Here is a 20,566-nt window from a genome sequence, read left to right as displayed (position 1 = left end):
GATGTCAGACCACCTTTGGAAATCTGAAAGCACTGGACGGCCGTTTCGTCCCATTGTGGGACTCTTCAGCAGTGCGCATCCACGATCCCGCTCGCGGGATTCGAACCCAGGTCCTGTGTGCTTTAAATTACGTACTGATAAAATCTCGACAAAAATTTCAAACGGGTTCTTGTAAACTAATTTAACTATCATATTTCTAGCCAGAACTGATCACATTATTTAAAATAACTGGTTGCCAAATAAGAATAAACATCCTCCATAATAGCTTATTTCTTTTTGATCCTATGATTAACTTGTAACATTATATATTAGACTTTGGAAACAATCAGTCGATTAGTTCAAAGTAGGATGTATTCTTGGTCCCTAAATTTGTTTGCTGAGGTCTAATTAGTGGACTAGCATAATTCAACTTGGTTATTTTTATTTTTCCCTTAAATCTCCTGAATGAAATTTATTTCAATTTTGGTCATAGGCATTCACCTTATAATAATATTACATAAGTACTCCACGTTTTACTAAAATGATAATATGCTGTTAGCTTTATAATTATTAAATAGCATAAACTAAATGATTATTTTGTTTATATGAGATTTATGATAGACTTAATATAAAGTCTGGATTACACAAGTTCATTCTAGAATGAATTAACCCATTAAGAAACACCTAAATTGAAACAATCGATAACATACATCATACAATCAACTTAATTATAAGTATATTCTTTCTCACTCACTATAACCAATGAAGTACTTTATAAATAAGTTGTACTCAAGTATCCAGTATCAATCTTACTGTAAGCGATGAATTTACATTATATTAAGTGTATAAATCCTAGTCAATAACTTGATAATATATATAGATAACCACTTTAAAAGACTCATTCAATCAAAGTTGATATTTTCATCTTTAATTCTATTATCTTACTATTGATTTTATTTATAATTGAAATTAGTTATAACCAATAGAAAATTGATAAAAAGATAAATGTTTACGTTTGATCACTTTATCAGTCAGTGTATGTCTAAAATATTGTTATAATGATTGAACTCAAAATTAATAAAATGATAACAGTAGCGATGATGGTAGCATTAATGAAGGTAGTAATAGGATCTTAATTATTGACAAGAAAAAGAAGTTCACTATTAATGGTAATATATAGCAGAGTGCACATACACACACACATCAAGTATCATATGTCAAAGTAGAGTATGACTCTTGGTGACAATTTTTAATTAAATGAATTAATGGTATTTGAAGGAAACTAGAAACGGTTAAATAATAGAAAGATTAGTAAATATGTAAAATAAAATAATAGTTAATTGACAAAAACTCTACTCAATTATATTCCATATTTAAGCTTGTATACATTTACCTTATTTGAATTTTTATGTCAGTATTAAATTTGCTAGGGTAAATGACGATGATATCAATGTTTTAACAGCTGTTGCTTAACTTAAACACTGAAAAAGCAATTTTTGCCAAACATGTGATGATGATGATGATGATGATGATGATAATGATAAATGAGAAAATCATCATCTCATGATTTATAGTCATGATAAAAGATCCAAAGGAACAGTTTGTAAGAAACTAGTTACATGTAGTTCATAGCAAAATGTTTTCGGTTATAATCTCATTATGAAATACCTACATATTCTTGGCCATGAAACAGATAAATTTCAATAGAGTATATGTTTTTCATATTACCAGTCATACGTCTTTTTGATAATTAAATGTTCATTTATTTTAAACATCAAGGTCTTATTCTCAATAACAATATGGTTGATATAAATATTAAGGTCATCACATGAGAAGTAAAACTAACAAACAGATAACAAATGTGTCCTGAATAACTTACTAGAAGCATATAATATTTACTCAATAAAACTTTTACTTAAAAAATATATGTAATTTCTCATACTTTTCATTGTAAGTTATTGATAAACTTATAAAATATTTCGATGATAAGCTTTGAAGAGCCTTTTTCAACTCTACAACAAACAGATAGTAATAATCTCAATAAATATCATATAAGATCACAGAATAATTTCCTTGAGTTAACGATACAAGTTGGACTACAAAAAGTATTTAACTCTGTAAACCAATAGAAATCGTTTAAGGTACTTTCAATCTATGAATTTGCGAAAATTATACCTTTAGCAAAATACATTGACAGTAATATTTTCAGTTCAGTTACTTAACTGAATCGGTTTCAGTCTTACAAAACGTGTAACACTATCCTTATAGTGAGCAATAAGAAACTACCATGAAATGTAATACTGATTATCGACAAACATCTTACACTTAAAACATGAAAGCAATAAACATTGTCAACTGATCTATTAACTTTGATGTATGTTTTCGTCCTTACAGGTTAATAAATTTTAAACATCGAAATGAACTTGTTACTTTCAAGACGATCTGACGAAACGAAATTTGATCTCGAAAAATTGAGCATCAATCAATTCCTGTTCCATTTATGTGAATTATTATAAAAGTGAAATGATCTATATATAATTAGTCAGTTTCTCATATACATAATTAACCTCACGTTTTTTCATTGGTTTATTAGATACACTTTCATTCCATCGGATATTGATACTATATTTCTAATGAAGTCACTTCTTTTTCATACATATAATTAGCAAATGCGTTTGCATGTTCAAGGTGGAATAGATGACAGAATATGTCATAGACCGATCAAAAAACACCATAAATCCTGAATTAAATATGTTCAACAATTACAATGTTCCATCAGTCCCCCTCCCATTTTTCACACACTATCTCATAAACCATTTAAATAATGATTCACAACCAAATCCCTAGTCGACTACTTCCTAGAATAACTGCTTTACATTAAATTTTTAACTTAACTACTTTTTCAACAAAGCCTTACTACCACTATTTTGTTATTATTATTAGCTTTATTCAGTAACATATTTACGGTACAATATAGAATTCTGAGCATAAAGCATTTCAACGAGTTTCCGTTTTTTACTTCTTGGTCGAACCTGACGACAAATGTTGAGTGGTCGCCAGCTAAATGTTAGTAGTCTAAGAATTGACACTTGAATAATGTACATTTTTTTCGTTGCAAATTGCCAGCAATTACAATGTTTCTGATTGGACTTTTTTGCAACTTGTACAGCGAAAGGTTATAAACTCTTCATATATGCACCTTACCATGTTGTGTGATTAATAAACATAATGATGTGTTAAGACAAGCAAAAACAAATAACGTGTTGAAATATTTAGAGGGCAGAAACAGGTAGTCCAGAGGTTCAAGCAGGTGGGCTTCATAAAGTTTACAAATATATGAGGATAATTTGTAAACTATTCTCAACTGCAATTTACACTGAAAAACATTTTTCTTCTCTTTTTTTCTAAATTATAATGAAAAGAGTATATTTTCTAATTATATTCTTCTCCATTTTTAGACATACTCTCATACCATTTGAAACGGGAATCGAAACACTAAAAAACAATATTAAATTAAACTGAAATCGTGTTTGATTGAGATCATGAACCGATTGATGTTAGACCACCACCTTTGGAAACCTGGAAGCACTGGACGGCCGTTTCGTTCCATTGTGCGCATTTTGTCGCTAGTATTTTGATGAGCCTTAAACTTATCAACACTCTCACTGTTTATAGCATTTTTTTGTTCAGAAATTAATGAAGAAATAATGAAGTAGCTTGGTTTATTTTATTGAAACAAAGGACAGTTTATTCTATGCGGACAAGTTTCATAATAGAACCTCAGAAAACGTTTATTATATCCGCCTATCATAATAAACAAACGATTTCTGTTGTATACATTACTCTTGAGTAACGAATCCATTGTTTGGTAGTTCAAAATAACATACAATCCAACAGTGCAGATAGAGGTAGATTCTAAGCACGTTTCTAAGCATTATTCTTTATTCATCAATCCATGAATGAATTAATCCCGTTATTTATTGAGAAATGAATTATTCACTGATAGAAAAATTGACTGGAAAAAATCGTATTTTTATTTACAAATTCCACAGCTCGACAGTGTGATGAGAAAAACTTATAAAAGTCACGTATTCGAATTTCTTTAATTTCATAGTGCTAGCATACATCTTTCGTTTTCGATAATTTTACATGTGAATAATTGTCTGCCGAAATCTGTCAGATTTAAATTCCTTCAGTAGTTAGTTGGATTACAAATCTGGGGCTCTTTGTGATAATAAAGATATCCAGTCGTTTCTTTTACCTTGGTCAACCTTAAGTCTAATAAGTAAAAGGTCATCTTTATCACAAAATAATCTTTATAGATCCCGGGTTCGGATCTCATGGGACAAGATCATAGCTGCATACTACTGAAGAGTCTCATACTAGAATGAAACGGCCGTCCAATGCTTTCATGCTTTTCATGGTGGTCTAGATTCATTCGATTCATAAATTCAATTATTAAATGACCATTACACTTGTATATTTTACGGCCTAGATTTATCTTATTAAAATAATATAGTTTAGGGGTTGTGGAGATTGTTAAGTTTTTTTTATTGAGATCATGAACCGATTGATGTTAGACCACCATTGGAAACCTGGAAGCACTTCGTGGATTGGTTGAGGTTAGACATTAACACCATTTGATTCTGGCTCAGTGGTCCAGTAGGTTTAACGTTCGTGCGCGAGACTGAAGGCCCTGGGTTCGAACCCCGCGAGCAGGGTCGTGGATGCGCACTGCTGAGGAGTCCCACAATAGAATGAAACGGCCGTCCAGTGCTTCCTGGTTTTCAATGGTGGTCTAACATCAATCGGTTCATGATTTCATTCAATAAAATATATTATGACCATTATTCATATAACTTTGTGTCATTAATTTTATCGATCATAAAAACGCGTGAAGAATTTCATTAGCACATATTACTTCAAATTCATTTTACAACATTTCATAAATTACATAATATTTGACTAAATATTTGATCATATTTGTAATTAGATTATCAGTCCCCTCATTTTATGTTATGTATATATATATATATATATATATATATTCTGTTTATTATTTTCACGGTTTCAAGTGAAGTACAAACTTATTGTTGCTAACATTACTTACTAGATATATTTCAATATTACTAGTTTTATTTCACTAATAACCTAGAAGTTAAACGTTATAATTCGAATAGTCAATTGTCTTAAATTCATGCTAATACATAATCTTAATTAATATTAAAATATGCTGGTATAGAATAGATGAAATAAGGCTAGCAACAGAATTCAGGATGAACTTTCCATCCTATTTAAGACCCATTAGCTAATGTTTATTTTTTAAAGTTCAGCACTAAAAATCAATAATTCAAAATTACATAATATTTATTCAAAAATGAACAGACAGCTTCAACTTTGACATTATTAAATAAAAATAAATCAAAGTAAACTCCATCTAATTTTGTCACAAAATGTAGTGATTGATGGTTGTGTGAAATTGTTACTGTGAAAAAAAAGGAATGCGATTCCGTCAAATATGTATTGAAATTTTAGGTTTATTCACAGATTTTATTATTAAATCAATAGTAAAGCCTTTTTTACTGTTCTCTATTATCTTTTATCTGCGTAGCAAACAGAGATCCTGTCAAATTTTAATATATATATATATATATATATATATATATATATAATGCATCAGAAACTGGGTGAGGTATTTTGTAGAAAATTTATTTGAACGTAATAGGATCAATACTGTGGTACATAACATAATGTTTTGGCATCCAATATATAATAGAATTCTCAATATTTATATCATATGTACTTGATACTTATGCTGAAATTAAAGAATGTCATAGATTAAATTCTATGCCGACTTGAGAGTTGCATAGAACACTGCTCTGTTAACGGTTGTTTAAATTTTTTTGAAACATCAGATCTTAATTATTTCGAGGCATCTCAAATGTTTTACTGGATTTTTTGCAAATTACTTTCAATCTTCAGTGTTCTTTTGAAAAAATTTCTCACTGATAAATAATTCTGGTGTTTTATTTCTTAGCCTAATGAACTGAAGCGTTAACATACCAGTTGAATACAATCTAAAAATTTCGCGATAAAATATGGCTAAAATATGGTTTTCACTAAATATCTGTGTACTGAATACTTGCTATTCTAAAACAACAATAAATCAAAATTTCGATTATAATGACTCAAATTGATCACAGAATTCTTTTCCGCCAGTTTTCAGAATTGTCTAGTTTATTAGCTGAGTTGTAGTAGTGCCATTTTAAAAATGTTTCTTTCATGAGCTTGTTCCCTGTGAGATTTCGATTAGACACTGAATTAATAAAACTTCTCGCTAACATAAAAATCACATCGGAAAAGGATGATTCTTTAATTAATTTCAATTTTTTTTAACAAGGTTACATTTTGCAGGTACAAATAACAAGCCAAAAATTGAAGAATTAACTTCCGTCTTTCTTTTGAAATTCGATTATAATAATGATTATGTTTATGAGAGAATTAGCATAATATCACTGAGTTAAAATGTTACACAGTACTTAAAATAATGACTATAATCTTATTGTAAGAAAATTAGAATTGGAAACATCTTTTGACTTGATGTTATTTTACACGATATATTGTGGGTGTCTGTGGTTTAAGACTGTTTTATTTATGACAGTACTTTATTTAACGAATTCAAATCTCATTATTTTAATTTCACACTATTGTTTATCTTGTGTTTTTCAAAGAAATCTTCGGGACAAACCTGAGATTATGAAATCATCCAATAATTGGGAACAAATTAATCCGAAATTTGGACTTGTAATCCCAATAATTAAAATTTTCCGACTAGTGGATTACCTCTTGACAAAATGCCTAACGAGATTAGCAAGTTGCATAATACTGATAAGTTTGAGTGACCTTAGATAAATAATGATTTAAAGAAAAGACTCATGCTCTGAATTATTAAAATACGTGGTCGACAGGATATTGTTTTAGTCAATATTAATTGTAGATGCTTTGTTCTTGCAAAATTCAGCAGCTATTTCAAGTTGATATTTATTGAATAGCTGGTAAATGTCTTATTATTTAAAGACAGTGAATATAGTATCATCTGAGGCGGTTATATGCTAAGAAAGCGCCTAAAATCAATCAACTAGTTTTTTGATGTATTTCCTCTCATATTGTTTAGACTCATTTTCTTTTTTCTTTTCTGTATGAACCACCATAGACTGTCATTTTTTGGTTTCATAACTGCTGGATCAAAGTAGACCATATTTGTAATTTCCCTATGTTCTTAAATAGCGTAAAAGTAAGCTAGCATTGAATTACATTCTGCCATCTTTGGGTATTCTCAGTTAACCTTTCTGGTAAATAATTTTATACAGTTAAGATAACTTCAATAAATACAAGTATTGATAAGTTTTTATCTTTTAAGTGACAACGAAATATCGAAGTTAACTTCATGTGTTAAAAAAATTGATAATTTATTTTAGACTGATCAACATCATCATAAAACCCCCTTTTTAAAGTCTGAATCACAACTACACGGGATAAAATGAATGTCTATTTACATTATCATATGCAACCTTCTTTTTCATATTTGAATCCGTTTTTCTTACCCATGAACATTAAATCAAAGGTTGTAAATCAATAGGAAAAATATACTTCAATCATGTGAAAATCTCTGCGATAATCAACTGTACTTATTATTTACAGCGTCACATAAACTCTTAACAATCTTTAACACAGTATAGTAGATCTAACTTTATTTTAATTTGCTATCTATGTAGTACTTTTATAATTATTACGCTTTAGTCTATAAAAGTATTTTAAACTGGATATCTATTTGACGTTATAAATTACTTTCTTTTAAAGAATATTTTTTTAGAAATATTATGTCTTACCTAATAAATTGGATAGATTGAATTAAATAACTATCAATTTTCATAAATATTCGTTTAAATATACAAACTATTCGGAACTTATATATTCAGTCATAGCCGATGAATTTAAAATGAAGCAATTTAAATCAGATACAAGTTAATCAATTCAATGTATAATTAAATGTAGATAAACGAACTTCAACAATTCTGTTTATTATGAGAAGTTTTGTTTTGTTTTTCTTCCTCGAAATTTACTCACTGATATTGTCTTAACTATTTTTCCGAAGGAGAAAGACATTCTTGTTATAAAATAGAAGTATAAACCGCTACAGATTTATGGTTTTATGAGATTACCAATTAACTTATTACATATTTTGCTAAATTGTTTTTTAGGTAGCTTACTCTTTTATACATTTGTGAGAGTGAAACAATAAACCAAAGAAATAAGAATGAGAATAATCACTGATAGTATAAAAAAACTGAAAAATACTAAATTATTTTCTGGTCTCTTTTTAATTAGTTCTAATGTTCAGTTGCCCTTTACGTAAAAGATTATAAGCTCAGCTGACTGTTTATGCAATTATCGAGACGGAATTTTAAGCCTTTACACAGATACACCAGTTATTTGAATAATTTTATTCCTTTCACTAGTTTTTATTGTTAAAGCATTAAATACTTCGAAGTATATCATTCCTAACCCACTAACCTCAGGTTATATAAAGCAAAACCAAGCTGAACATTCTATTAATAAACCCATATATTAGTTGATCCTTCTGTTTAGCTCCCCCTGAGCTCAGGTGTGGTTTTGAAGGAACCTAAGATCCTTAAGTCTCAATTCAAAAACAATACCCTCTGACCACTGAATCCAAACTCTATGAACTATATATTTATACCCGGACAATTTGTAATGACGTGACAATGACGCCTTATTATCAGTGATTTATTATCTCACTTTTGACTAGGTTTACATGCCATTATATATATATATATATATATATATATATATATATATATGCATCAAATTATCTAGTGAAACAAAATAAAATGTCATTTTACCTTTATTATGTTCTTATTTCTATGTTTTAGTAGTTTATATCAACTGATATTACGACTAAGCTTGAGAGAGGGGAATATTACAAGTTACTTTGAAAATCGTTTTAAAAATTGCTTCTTCAAAAAGAACACAAAAGTGCAGCTATGTACATTAGAGATTATTCTCAAATAGTGTTGTAAATCATATTAACAGACTAGTTTAAAAAATAGATGGCAACTAGAAACTTTCATTGTCTTAATGGATTAAAAGTTTTATTTGATGTTATATTTTAAGCATGAGGACAAAAGGGAATGTTACTGCTTCAAAATTAATTAATAAAATTCGTCAAAATGAAATATTTTTATTACATAAAAAAGGGAGTGAGAATATTTTTGTGTAATAAAAATATATCGTATCAAGAAATGAAACAAAGTAAATAAAATTTCTTTCGTCATAATTTGAGCAAGAGGATTTACATAACGGTATTGGATCTATATACACTGTTGTTCAATTATATTTTAATAATAATTATATATTTTCTCTTGCATTCCAATGAATAAAAGGATTGTATTTCTGACATTTCGTGACTTAATGTAAGCCAATTCTTCAGAGTAAATAAATGACCGGAATAAACTAAAAAAAATTTATATGGTTTAATGCAAATAATAAGAAAAAAACTAGTTCATAAAGTCTGTCACATGAGTTGTTGGGAAAAAACAAATCGAACAAAACTCTATTGAATTACATCATGATACGTGTATGATTTAGAAATTTTATGCACAATGAAAATGATTTTTAACTAAAAAATATTTATCTAATTATGGCTAATAAACTTAGACAACAAAAACAGAAATGGTTAGTAACTATCTATTTCATTTTCCGAGGAAACTAAATAGATCAGCCAGAGAGAGTCATCAAATATCATACCTTGATCGTTTGTTTCAGATTGTTTAACATTGAATAAAATAGCCTAATTGAGTCCCGGTTCCAAACATCCTAAGTAGTTATTTTCATGAGGAACTACATTTTTTCATCGAAAAATTATGTAAACAAACGTAAGCAAGGAGTAAAATGTTAGCATGAAACTGGTTCAGTCTGTTGACTTGTTTATACGTTCAATTCAAGACATCCACATGAAAGACTTTCGTATTCTATGCATTATTCAAAGACTTGATCATTTACCCATTACATTCATTCAAAAATAAATATGTTTATAATTCAGTTGAACAAAATAAAGCTGATCCTTTGGATCATTGTTGTTATTTCAATATCGAAGAGAGGAATAATGAGTTATGATATTGAATTCATATAAGCGTAAGAGTTGATTTTAAAGTTTGAATTATGACACTGTTATTCTTGTCCTCAATTCACTGAACTTTGGAGTTCACGTTTTAGACACTTTCGAAACATCCTTGTGTACTGATTATGTTTAGAAGTACTCTGTATAAAGTAACAAAAACAAAAGAAAATTTGTAATTATTCATTTTCTAGTTGTGTGAACAAACTTACTAAAATGACTTTCTAGTTAATGTTCCATATATTAAAGGCTTTTCAATGGTACATTTTTTATTATTCACAGACTTCAAAAAGCGTGCGCGTGTTACACAATTAGTATGATGCTTCTTAAAAATGAGGTTCAGGTTGACTAACTATAACTTACATAAACTACGTAATATGGCCTCAATTTATTCTACACTGAGATGAACCTTTTACGCAGAAGGAAACCACATTGTTTTATTTTGTGTTGAGGCACTCTTACAATAAAGTTGCTTGTTTCGCGAAAACCAATCAGATATGTTTTTGTACTGTTAGTTTGTAAAAACAGATCAAATGTTTTGCTGCGATATTTTGTCCAGATCTCCCAGAGAACATTTCACATACTGCTACTGTCAAACTAAGATGTCGAAAAACAGTCCCATAAAGCGAATCAAGTGTAATCTAAAAAAGCGTAACGCCCATCTAGCATAGCGTACGTGACAGTAGAAGATCTATTATTAATCTATGCATAATCAGTGAAACTAGCTATGTTCTGTTGATAACCTGAAATATTTCAGGTACTCATTTACATCATGTTTGGGTTAACACAATAATTAAACCTTGTAAGGTGAGTTTTCTAGAATTCTGGATAAATAAGATCAATCAGTTCTAGATATAATAGAACACTTTAATTGTGAACATGTATACAGTTATGTCCCTTTAGGGGTAATCAAAGAATAAATGCTTCACATACTTGCTTCAATTAATTAACCATTCCATCAAACAAAATTTTGATCAGAAAATAAGCCAAGGGAAGCTCCTTAGTACCTTCTTAGCGTGCGATATGGCCTAGATGGCATTAAGCTTACATAAAAATCTTTATTTAAATATGCGGCCGTTGGATAAGAAAGTGTAAAACAACGGTTTCTTTTCATTTCCAGCTATTAAAGTGTAAAGCTAAAGCATGTAATATTTTATTCATTAGTTTAAAATTGAAACAGAACATATTGTTCGTTTATGAAACCACGGTTATCACATCAAGTTTCTTAAATTTCGCACACGAATTCAGTGAATGTCGTCAGTGACTTGTTAAGGATATAGTATTATTCTGATTTCATATGCCATATGAAAACTACTTAATTTCAACATCTACTATTTTTTTAAAAACTATAACCATTTCCCTTTCTAAACCGATTATCAGCTAAAAAATTCAACAGTATGGCCTATATCAAGGACAAAACATAAATCCCAGGTTGTCAGGATAGATGGGGGCCGCGCAGTTTTCATTGTTACTTTGTGTACATTTTATTTGATTCAACAAAATATAAATTACTTTTTACGTTACTTTCAATTTATGCAAACTTAATTTCTTGTAATAAATTCAACTGCTTTAATAACTAATATATGAAGTTTTTACTTTAATCGCATGGCCCAAACCATGGTAATGACACGAAAGTCTAAATGTTTTCGACCGTGTGACATAATAATAACTGCGCGACAAAATGTAGTTGCTTTTCATGCCTTTAATAATCACGTTATTTCCTTTTTTAAGAATATATTGCTTACTTAATATATTATAAAACAAGTAAACTTCAGCAAACGATTTCAACATTATTTTCTGTGTTTATTTAACCTTGCTCATGAAAAAAATGTAAATTTCGAATACATAAAACCCACAAAGTTTTGTCTTTAAAGAAACGAAACGCTAAATTAACAGAGTAATACCTCTTTGTCTAATGACAAGTAGCAAATTAAAAACGTGAAACGTTTGAAAACTTTAATATTATGTTAACTTAAAGGAAATACCTTAAGAAGGCTAATGGGTTATGCGATAAATGTAAAGCTAATGACATACCGACAGTCCTCCAGAATGTCTCTCCCGCATGATGTGAATGAATTCATTATAACTAAGACAATTGTCTTCATCACGATCAAATAGGGCAAACAGGACTGTTAAAACATCAGAGCTTAATTCATTACCAATGCATGCTTTAACAGCTCGCTTAAATTCAGCTAGAAAAGATTAAAAACTAAACGTGTATAAAAATAATTAAGAGATTAATAAATTAATTAAAGAAAAACTTATTATAATTTTGGATGTTATGAACATCAAATAAAGTTGAGTTAGCCTAGTTAAAGCGTTAGGCAAGCGGTCTAGTATAATTCAGCTCTAATCCTACTACTCATATACATCGTTTGTTACATCTAGATAAATTTAAAAAGAAAGCCCAACTGAAGTTACATCCATGATGTAAGGGTCGACTTATTTGAGAGTTCGTAGTTTATATTGACTGAAATTCGTTCGTTTATCGCCAGTCATCGGAGATAGGCCTGTTGAAGGACAGTAAAAATGAGAGTTCCAAGTTAAGGTTTCAAAAAGGTGTAAACTTCTCAAATACATTCGATTTTTACTGAAAATGAGGATTTTGTTACAGATAACCAGCACCAACAGAGATGCCAAAAGAGACAATCAAATGAATCGAAACAGGTCGAGATCAGATATGGTATGACTGCTAGCCCCATTGACCTCATGTTCCAAAACATGGAAAACTAACCGATTGTAAAATTGTTTTAAGCGACACGTTGCAGGTGTTTAAAACTTGAACTCTGCAGTCGTGATCGAAAGTTGTTAATAAGACCAGTGAATTCGGTATATCTGTCATTTGCGTTTATGCCAACACGTGAATGATACCATATTTTAATTTGCATCTCAACGAAAAAATAATGACCAAACTAATAGATATCCTGAGATTATGAATAAGCTCACTACTAAAAATCAAATTTCTAAGATAATAGTACGGACTCATTAGTCCAATTTAAATGAACTACTCAGTAGTTAGATATTTTGTTGAAAGATTATAAGTCACTTGAAGGTACCTAAAGACAAAATTTTATACTGAACTAACATTAAATTTCTAGAAAATCATCAACTTGTTATTTTTCAAACCTTATTTGCAGAAAAAGCAAAAATGTGGCAAACATACGTAGTGATATAGGCTGGCCTGCAATAGTGTACATTTTTACTGCCAGTGCAAAATCATCCAAACAGTTTAGAAACATGAAGAATTTCTGAAATTCATTGAAGGAGATTGCCTAAAATATAGTTTTAAATAAAACAAACTGAACGAACTATGTTAGAGGGAACAGCCTTTTCAAGTCGATTTATGAATGCATCATACTCAGAAGTAGACACTGTGGTATAACGAAGAATAATACGGGCGAAATCGACTGGTGTAATTGCAGATGAGCCTGAAGAAAACTCCTGAAATTCAACCTCTAGTGCTTCTGTTTGAACATTATGCATGAATCTATTGAAACAAAAATTTACTCTATAATTTTACCTTTTAAATTCCTCAAAGCTCAGGTTATGATTCTTATTATAACCAAATAGGTGAGTCATAAGAGTTGTATTATAAGCTTGGTCTGCCGGAAGCAACTATATTTTCAGGTCGTCAAACAAGCTCTTAACTTACGAGATCACATGCCCCTCTATCGGTATCAAGTATATCATCGGTACTTTCTGCGATTATATGGTTCAACTGAAATCATGGTAAGTACGTATATGAACATCATCACTAACGATCATGAATTCTCTAGCATCAACAGATCCACTTAGATCCCTATCAAGCATTTTGAATGCTATTTCGAAACCCGACGAAGATTCTGAAAAACATTAACGTTACCAAAAAGTATTTAGACTTGTTAGTATATGCAGCAGGAACAAATATTCCGAAAATGTTATTATCCCATCGTTTTGAAGGTTTCGAAAAAAACGAGATCCATGTTTCTTCTTAGATGCCCTGGTCATTATTTTCTCGATGAATTGCGGATCATTTTTTATCATCATTTTGACTGGTTAGACTTCATAGTATAGGCTAAACAACGATTTACCCTGCTTTTGATCATCAACCAAAGAACGTAAAAAATCTGAAGGGGTCATCAACAAAACGCTGTTAAATCGCAAAGAGGCGAAGGTGCGGAACTTTTCTTCAAGCGACAGATGTCTAATATCAGCCTTTTGATTCTAATGAAAAAGCTTTATCTAACAGTAGTTTCCTCAAACCTTCATTTTTACATGTTCATAACCATTGACAGTAAAGTAAAATACCCCAGACAAAACAGACCCACATGCAGTCGCTATTATTACACTTCCCACCTTCGTCCTAATGACGGTACCTACAAGCTCACCGATCTTACGGCAATAGCAATGCCACAACATGCGCAGAAGTACCGAAAAACTTCGTAATTGCTCCCAACAACAAAATATCCACCTATTCCGTTTACTTAATTAAAACGTCCGTAAATCTAATATTTGCTAATACTGAATTTACATGTAACATTGTGGATTGTCAGAGCTTTTTGCATGTTTTTTAGGTGTGTCCTCACATTCATAGGCCGTAGACTGTATAATAAGCATTATGGTAATAGACCTGACAAGCCTATTTTGTAAATAGTTTTTATTATTATTTGTATTTATTTCGTCAACCTTTCACTGTGTGTATATTTATCATTAAACGACTGTACCTGTTGTTTTAGGCAATGACCTTGAACACACTTTACCGTTGTGCAACCACATAGCGTGACATACTCTTGCTGGCTAACAAATACACTACTTCTCACACATTCCTGGTTCTATCTTCGTTTGTGATTGAGTTAACTGAATTCTTAATCAAATACTATCTACATTTATAGACTGTAATTGGAATATGTCACATCCTACGTTGGATTATATCACTGGAGAGTTCGTCAACCAGGTTGGAATTACCAAGCATTTATAATTGTGGTTTCTTAGTACCAGACCAAAGCCGAACACGCATCAGTTTGGTGAACTTAAGTAGAGTCCCAACTTTCTATTGTATTTGTAATAATCAACTTATATATATTAACATTTCTATTGATCTTTATTAACTTTGTTGATACGTTTTGCGTTTATATATCGTCTGGTCAGCCACAATTATTTGGTGAGCCTCGAACTTGTTATAGACATTTACAATATATATCTGCATATATTTTCTTATTATTATTACTTGACACGACACCATTTTTATTTTTCCCGCTATGAACTCTCCGGGCAAACTCATTGATATAGATAGTCCACCGACCAACCCGCTAAACTCTTCACAACCAGAAGATAATGATTTAAGCTCGATCAACGCTATTTCAGAGTTAAGATTACCAACGTACGGTGTTAATAATCCCAGAATCTGGTTTGCACAAATTGAGGTACTATTTTTGGCGAGAGTTATACGCTCGCAAGCGACAAAATATGCCTACGTCGTTGGAGTATTAACCACAGAAGTGGCAGCAGAAGTCGGAGACCTGATAGATAATGTACCAGAAACGGACCCCTTTGACAAAATAAAAGCCGCAGTAATCCACTGTACATCACAGTCTGACGAATAAAGCTTACAGCAACTGCTAACCGCATGCGAGTTAGGTGACAAAAGACCTTCACAGTTGCTAAGACATATGAGACACCTAGCAGGCTCATACAAGTTAGACGAAACATTACTTGAGCAGATGTGGTTCAAAGGTTACCACATAACGTCAGACAAATCCTCAGCATATCAGGAGCTTCTGTCAGTCTTGATGATTTAGCAGACATGGCCGATAAAATGATAGAAATATATCCCGATAGTCGTGGCGTTAACATGATACAATCCTCAAGTAGAGAAAACATGAGCGACGCACTCAACATCCAGCAACAAATAACACAGTTAACACGGCAGTTAGCATCGCTGCAGGCAACTATAGCCACCTTTCATTCTCGACCTGCCAGATCTGCGTCCAGAAAGAGATCAGTATCCAGACATCGTCTTAGGTCACCCAAACGGGCAGCCGGAATTTGTTGGTATCATTCAAATTATGGTGAGAAAGCACGCCGTTGCACTAAACCGTGCAACGTCAAGACAAACAACACAAACTACTTTTCGCGTTTATATATCGTCTGGTCCACCACAGTATTATTCAGTCCTATTCCTGATAAATAAAGCCTCCTATATTTATAACTATGATGATTGTTGCTCCAGGTGCTCTAAATTCACCGTTTAATTCTGGACAATGCTGAAAATTCAAATGACTCCAATCTCAGCCAAATGCAGCGATTTTATCCACATCACAAGTGATTTCGGTTTGTCCGCAATCCAGTGAACGGAAGAACCTCTGTGATAAGATGACTCAACAGTTGTCACCATTGCAGACAAAACGCTGGCAGTTATATCACCCGATAAAGGCACTTACTGTGGAGGCAAAGGCTTTGTATACCTCCTTCTGAAAAGTGAATCAACTAAAGAGTCTGCAGTTGTAAATAAATCCCAAAAATCAGTAGTTCTGTAAGTCTTCGCCTCATCTAGCTGTAGTAGCTCGGTACCGCACTTGCACCAGATCACGAGTGGACACGCCGTGTTACATATGTACTACAACCGTCGGTCAACTTCGATTGACCATTGATCGCCCATCAGATATTACTTCGAACCCCTTCGCTTCTGACTTTTGACTTAACTAGGTTGGAACATTTCGATTATAAGGTGTTGTCAAACTCAGAATAATTGTGACCCTTTAAGTCCTTCGAGTCCTCTTCCAATTTGGATATCATACTAAAGCCTTTTAAATAGTTTGGATTGCGACTTATCAATAGTTTTGGTTGGTTAATAGTTAACCTCAAATAACTAAGCACATGCCAAAACAGTATCGTTCAAGCATTCATTCACTTCCTCATTTTGTATAGGCGTTATATTTCCTATTATTAGTATTGAATGATGATGATTTTCTTTACGAAAGTGGATTATTTCACCTATTGAATATCAATGTATTCAATAATGATTTATACAAACAAGGTCCGTCATCCATTTAATTGCCTGGAAAGCAAAACGAAACCTTTAAATATTTTCACGTCTATTTTATTTTATTTCTATTTATCTTAATATATGAAGTCTGCTTATGTTCGTATCTATAATTATTACTGTCATTATTATCATTATTGTTCCCCCGACACATTAGATATTCCTTTTATATCTTCTTAGCCTTCTTAACATATTTAATTCCTGACTGTCCTTTGAAAATAATTGTGACTTTCATAGCATCATTCTTAATTATTATTGCACATATGTTTATACTAATATCCGGTTTCACACTGTATATTATTACATAAATCTACATGGTATTTATCCGAGTGCATTAAAGGATTTTTATTTTATTTTTCTAAATTGTTGGTTTCCTTCTGAGGTTAATACTCATTACGCAATTATTATTCTTATCATGGATGAAACTTTTCACTAGGTGTTCACTTCTTTTCTCTCTTCTTTCCTTCTAAATAAATATTCTTAAGATCACGAAGTTTGTAATTAAGACAATAACTTGTGTTACACTTAAATTAACTTCTCAGACCCGTTTTATCTTCACTATGACTCATACATATTGATATTTCATTATCCTTTTCACTCAATTGAGACTTTCATCGCATCACTCCAAACTATGCCTGCACAAACATTTATTCTAGAGTCATATTTTACTACAATAATAAGTTGTTTTTTCTTAATTATTTTTTGTTACTAATTTGACGACATATACATAGTCGTTTGTTCTTGTTTTATGTTCACAAATACGCCAATTAAACTATTTGCGTATTTCACGTCTCCTTTATTTCTATCCCCTTATTTTATCCATTTCCTTCTTTGAAATCAATTCAATATTCTTCTCAATTGCACAGACCCGATTTATTATTATTAATATTCTACTATTATTACTCTAAATTTTTTTAAATATGGCAAGTATTATGCTAACATTATTGAAAATTGTGTATTATTGCATTGTTTGAAGAAACCCAAAATGGTTTCTTCACAACGCTTATGTACCCATAAGATGCTTGTGAATAATAACAATAATATTAATAATAATAATGTTGGTAGTAAACGAAAGCAGCCAAAAGTGTCGTTCACCATGTTCCAGTAACTTGATATATTTTAGATTGTTAAGCAGTTACAAAACACCATAATTCGTGACGAATACTGATTGTGTCATCTGTGTCTCAAACTTATGAATGTGTGGCATGCTGATTTTCTGGGTTCCAGTTTGAAGCTAACCGAGTTAATCTCACTGGCCACGAGTTTCAGAGTAAGCAAACATTTCATTTTGCAGAGAGTACCCTTGCCGATTCTCACGTACTAAGATGTCGTATTTATCAACCACGTTTCTTATTCATTGCATCTTCTTTCGCACCAAAAATCTCCTAGCTATATAGAAAGCTAGATGGATTTTTAGATTATTGTATGTCCTTTCACACAATCTGTTATTGTAAGAATTCAGATGTTACGTTGTGAGCGATGCAATACATTATAAACATACATTTTTGTGGCGTTTGTATGAACTAATGATTCTTTTGCACTTGGTGACTGCTTGATTACAAATTCCCAACACAATACCTTTGTTCGTGCTCATCTAGTACTCCTTGGTTTAATTGCGTTATATCTGGAATTCCTAATTCGTACAATAATTCAAATACTCCTAACCATTGCACTTTTCCTGTCCGTCTATAGTGTATATGTTGCAAATTTAAACATTCTAGTCTATCCGATTATACCGTACGTAGGTCGAGAACTCTTTTGGCTTGTGTTTTATGGTCATAATATAGCAAGACAACATCCTTATTTAGACAAAGTTGTATGATGTAGAACTATTTTTTAAGATGTGATCTTTATAAAACACTGATCGTGACTTTAAAAAGTTCATGGGTCTAGCTAACTTATATTCCCGAAAGACCCTAAAACGCTAAGTATGCGCTTTTGCAACGGAACGCCATTTGGAGGAAATGGGTTGAGTATCGTCTGAATTGATGTCTTCGTCCGTTTCTGTATAGAAAAATGTGATGGCCTGATAGCTTAGAATGTAGTTAATGGATAAACCGCCACGGTTTACCATGGCCATTCTTCGTTTCATGGTACCAGAAGAGACGTTTCCTTTGGTTCGGTATTCTCTACTCTACTAGTCTTCCTGAAAAGTCAGAATATCGTTGTGACATGGTGTTATGTAATGGTGAAAGTAAAGTATGGTTGAGCGTCGAGCGTAGACAAAATTGCACTTAACCTGCAGTCTATTAAATATTGTGATTTCCTCCATTGTTATTGATTCCTAGTTCCAGCTTTCTAACAGCGACTACTTGTCACCGTGCTGAAGAAAGCCCAATCTAGTGATAATGTAATTCCATATTTAGAATCGTGAGTCCCAGTGTTAATAAAACATGACTAGTTTCATTAGTGGACTAATAAGTTATCGTCGTAAAACTAGTAGAGAAAAAACTTTTAACTATCCTGATGATGTCACAGGTATTCAGTGTTTGACAACGCTTCTACCAGTAACACCTTCTAATATATTTCGTTCCCACCCAGAGAAATCAAAAGACAGAGTCAAGGAGATCGGAAGAGTATATTTGGCAATGACCAATATATCGGAATTCTCTGATCTAATCTGGCTAGCGATTGCGGTTGATGTTGAGCACGGCGTTACCACACGTGATCTGGTCTGGATGCCTGACCGAGCGCCTTCAGCTAGATGAGTCCACTAAAACATATGGTCAGCATCCAATGTCGAAAACTTACAGAGCTATTTATTTTGGGGATTTATTTACCGCTACAGATCACTCCCCCTGGTGGGGCAGTGACGACCCTAAGACGTGGCCAGCCAGAAGTTTAAACCCAACGAGTTTGTCGTTGGTAAACACTCTTCTGATAGCTTACTAAATTTAGCAGCGTCTGGTCGTCTTTCCTTACTATATGGGACGGAGGTACAACATAGTAACTGGGGATAATCTGCAACCAGAAAAGGAAGTTACGCAAACGGACATATTAGTGTTTCCGTCTACTAGCCTCCGTTTGCGCGTGTCGATGATCAGATTATGGTGTTGTAGAAGATCCATACCAATGATTGGCATAGAAACATCTGCAATAACGAAAATCCAGTGGATGGGTTTGCGTAAACCCACGTTAAGGTAAACGTACCTTTTGCCATACGTAGCGATCGGTTTTCCGTTTGCCGCCTGTAAGTTTAGGGTCGATTCGTGTAGTCGGTCGTTAGGATTTGCTGGGAGAACGCTAACTTCTGCGCCAGTGTCGACGGGGTAGCGGACTCTCGTTGTCACATCTGTGACGAATAACAGACGGCTTTGTTCGCCGGCTACGGTCGCCGTTAACGCGTGCCGGCTTGGAAGTTTCCCGAA

At 32.1% G+C, this 20,566-nt stretch overlaps 1 protein-coding gene across 1 annotated transcript; it reads right to left on the bottom strand.

The window, feature by feature from the left end:
• Positions 1-8,822: 8,822 nt before the first annotated feature.
• Positions 8,823-14,604, bottom strand: MICU3 (Calcium uptake protein 3, mitochondrial). Its single transcript, XM_051216180.1, has 9 exons — positions 14,420-14,604; positions 14,248-14,380; positions 13,937-14,208; positions 13,830-13,895; positions 13,698-13,792; positions 13,487-13,664; positions 13,341-13,449; positions 12,212-12,369; positions 8,823-10,320 (listed from the first exon to the last, which is right to left on the bottom strand). Exons 3-9 carry the CDS (start codon positions 13,985-13,987, stop codon positions 10,243-10,245), a joined length of 735 nt encoding a protein of 244 aa, XP_051066744.1. The 5' UTR covers positions 13,988-14,208; positions 14,248-14,380; positions 14,420-14,604; the 3' UTR covers positions 8,823-10,242.
• Between the last annotated feature and the right edge of the window lie 5,962 nt (positions 14,605-20,566).

Source organism: Schistosoma haematobium, chromosome 4, assembly GCF_000699445.3.
Source record: "Schistosoma haematobium chromosome 4, whole genome shotgun sequence".
Classification (NCBI taxonomy): Eukaryota; Metazoa; Platyhelminthes; class Trematoda; order Strigeidida; family Schistosomatidae; genus Schistosoma; species Schistosoma haematobium.
Note: the sequence above shows the minus strand (reverse complement) of the source record. Positions and strands in the feature narration are given on the sequence as shown.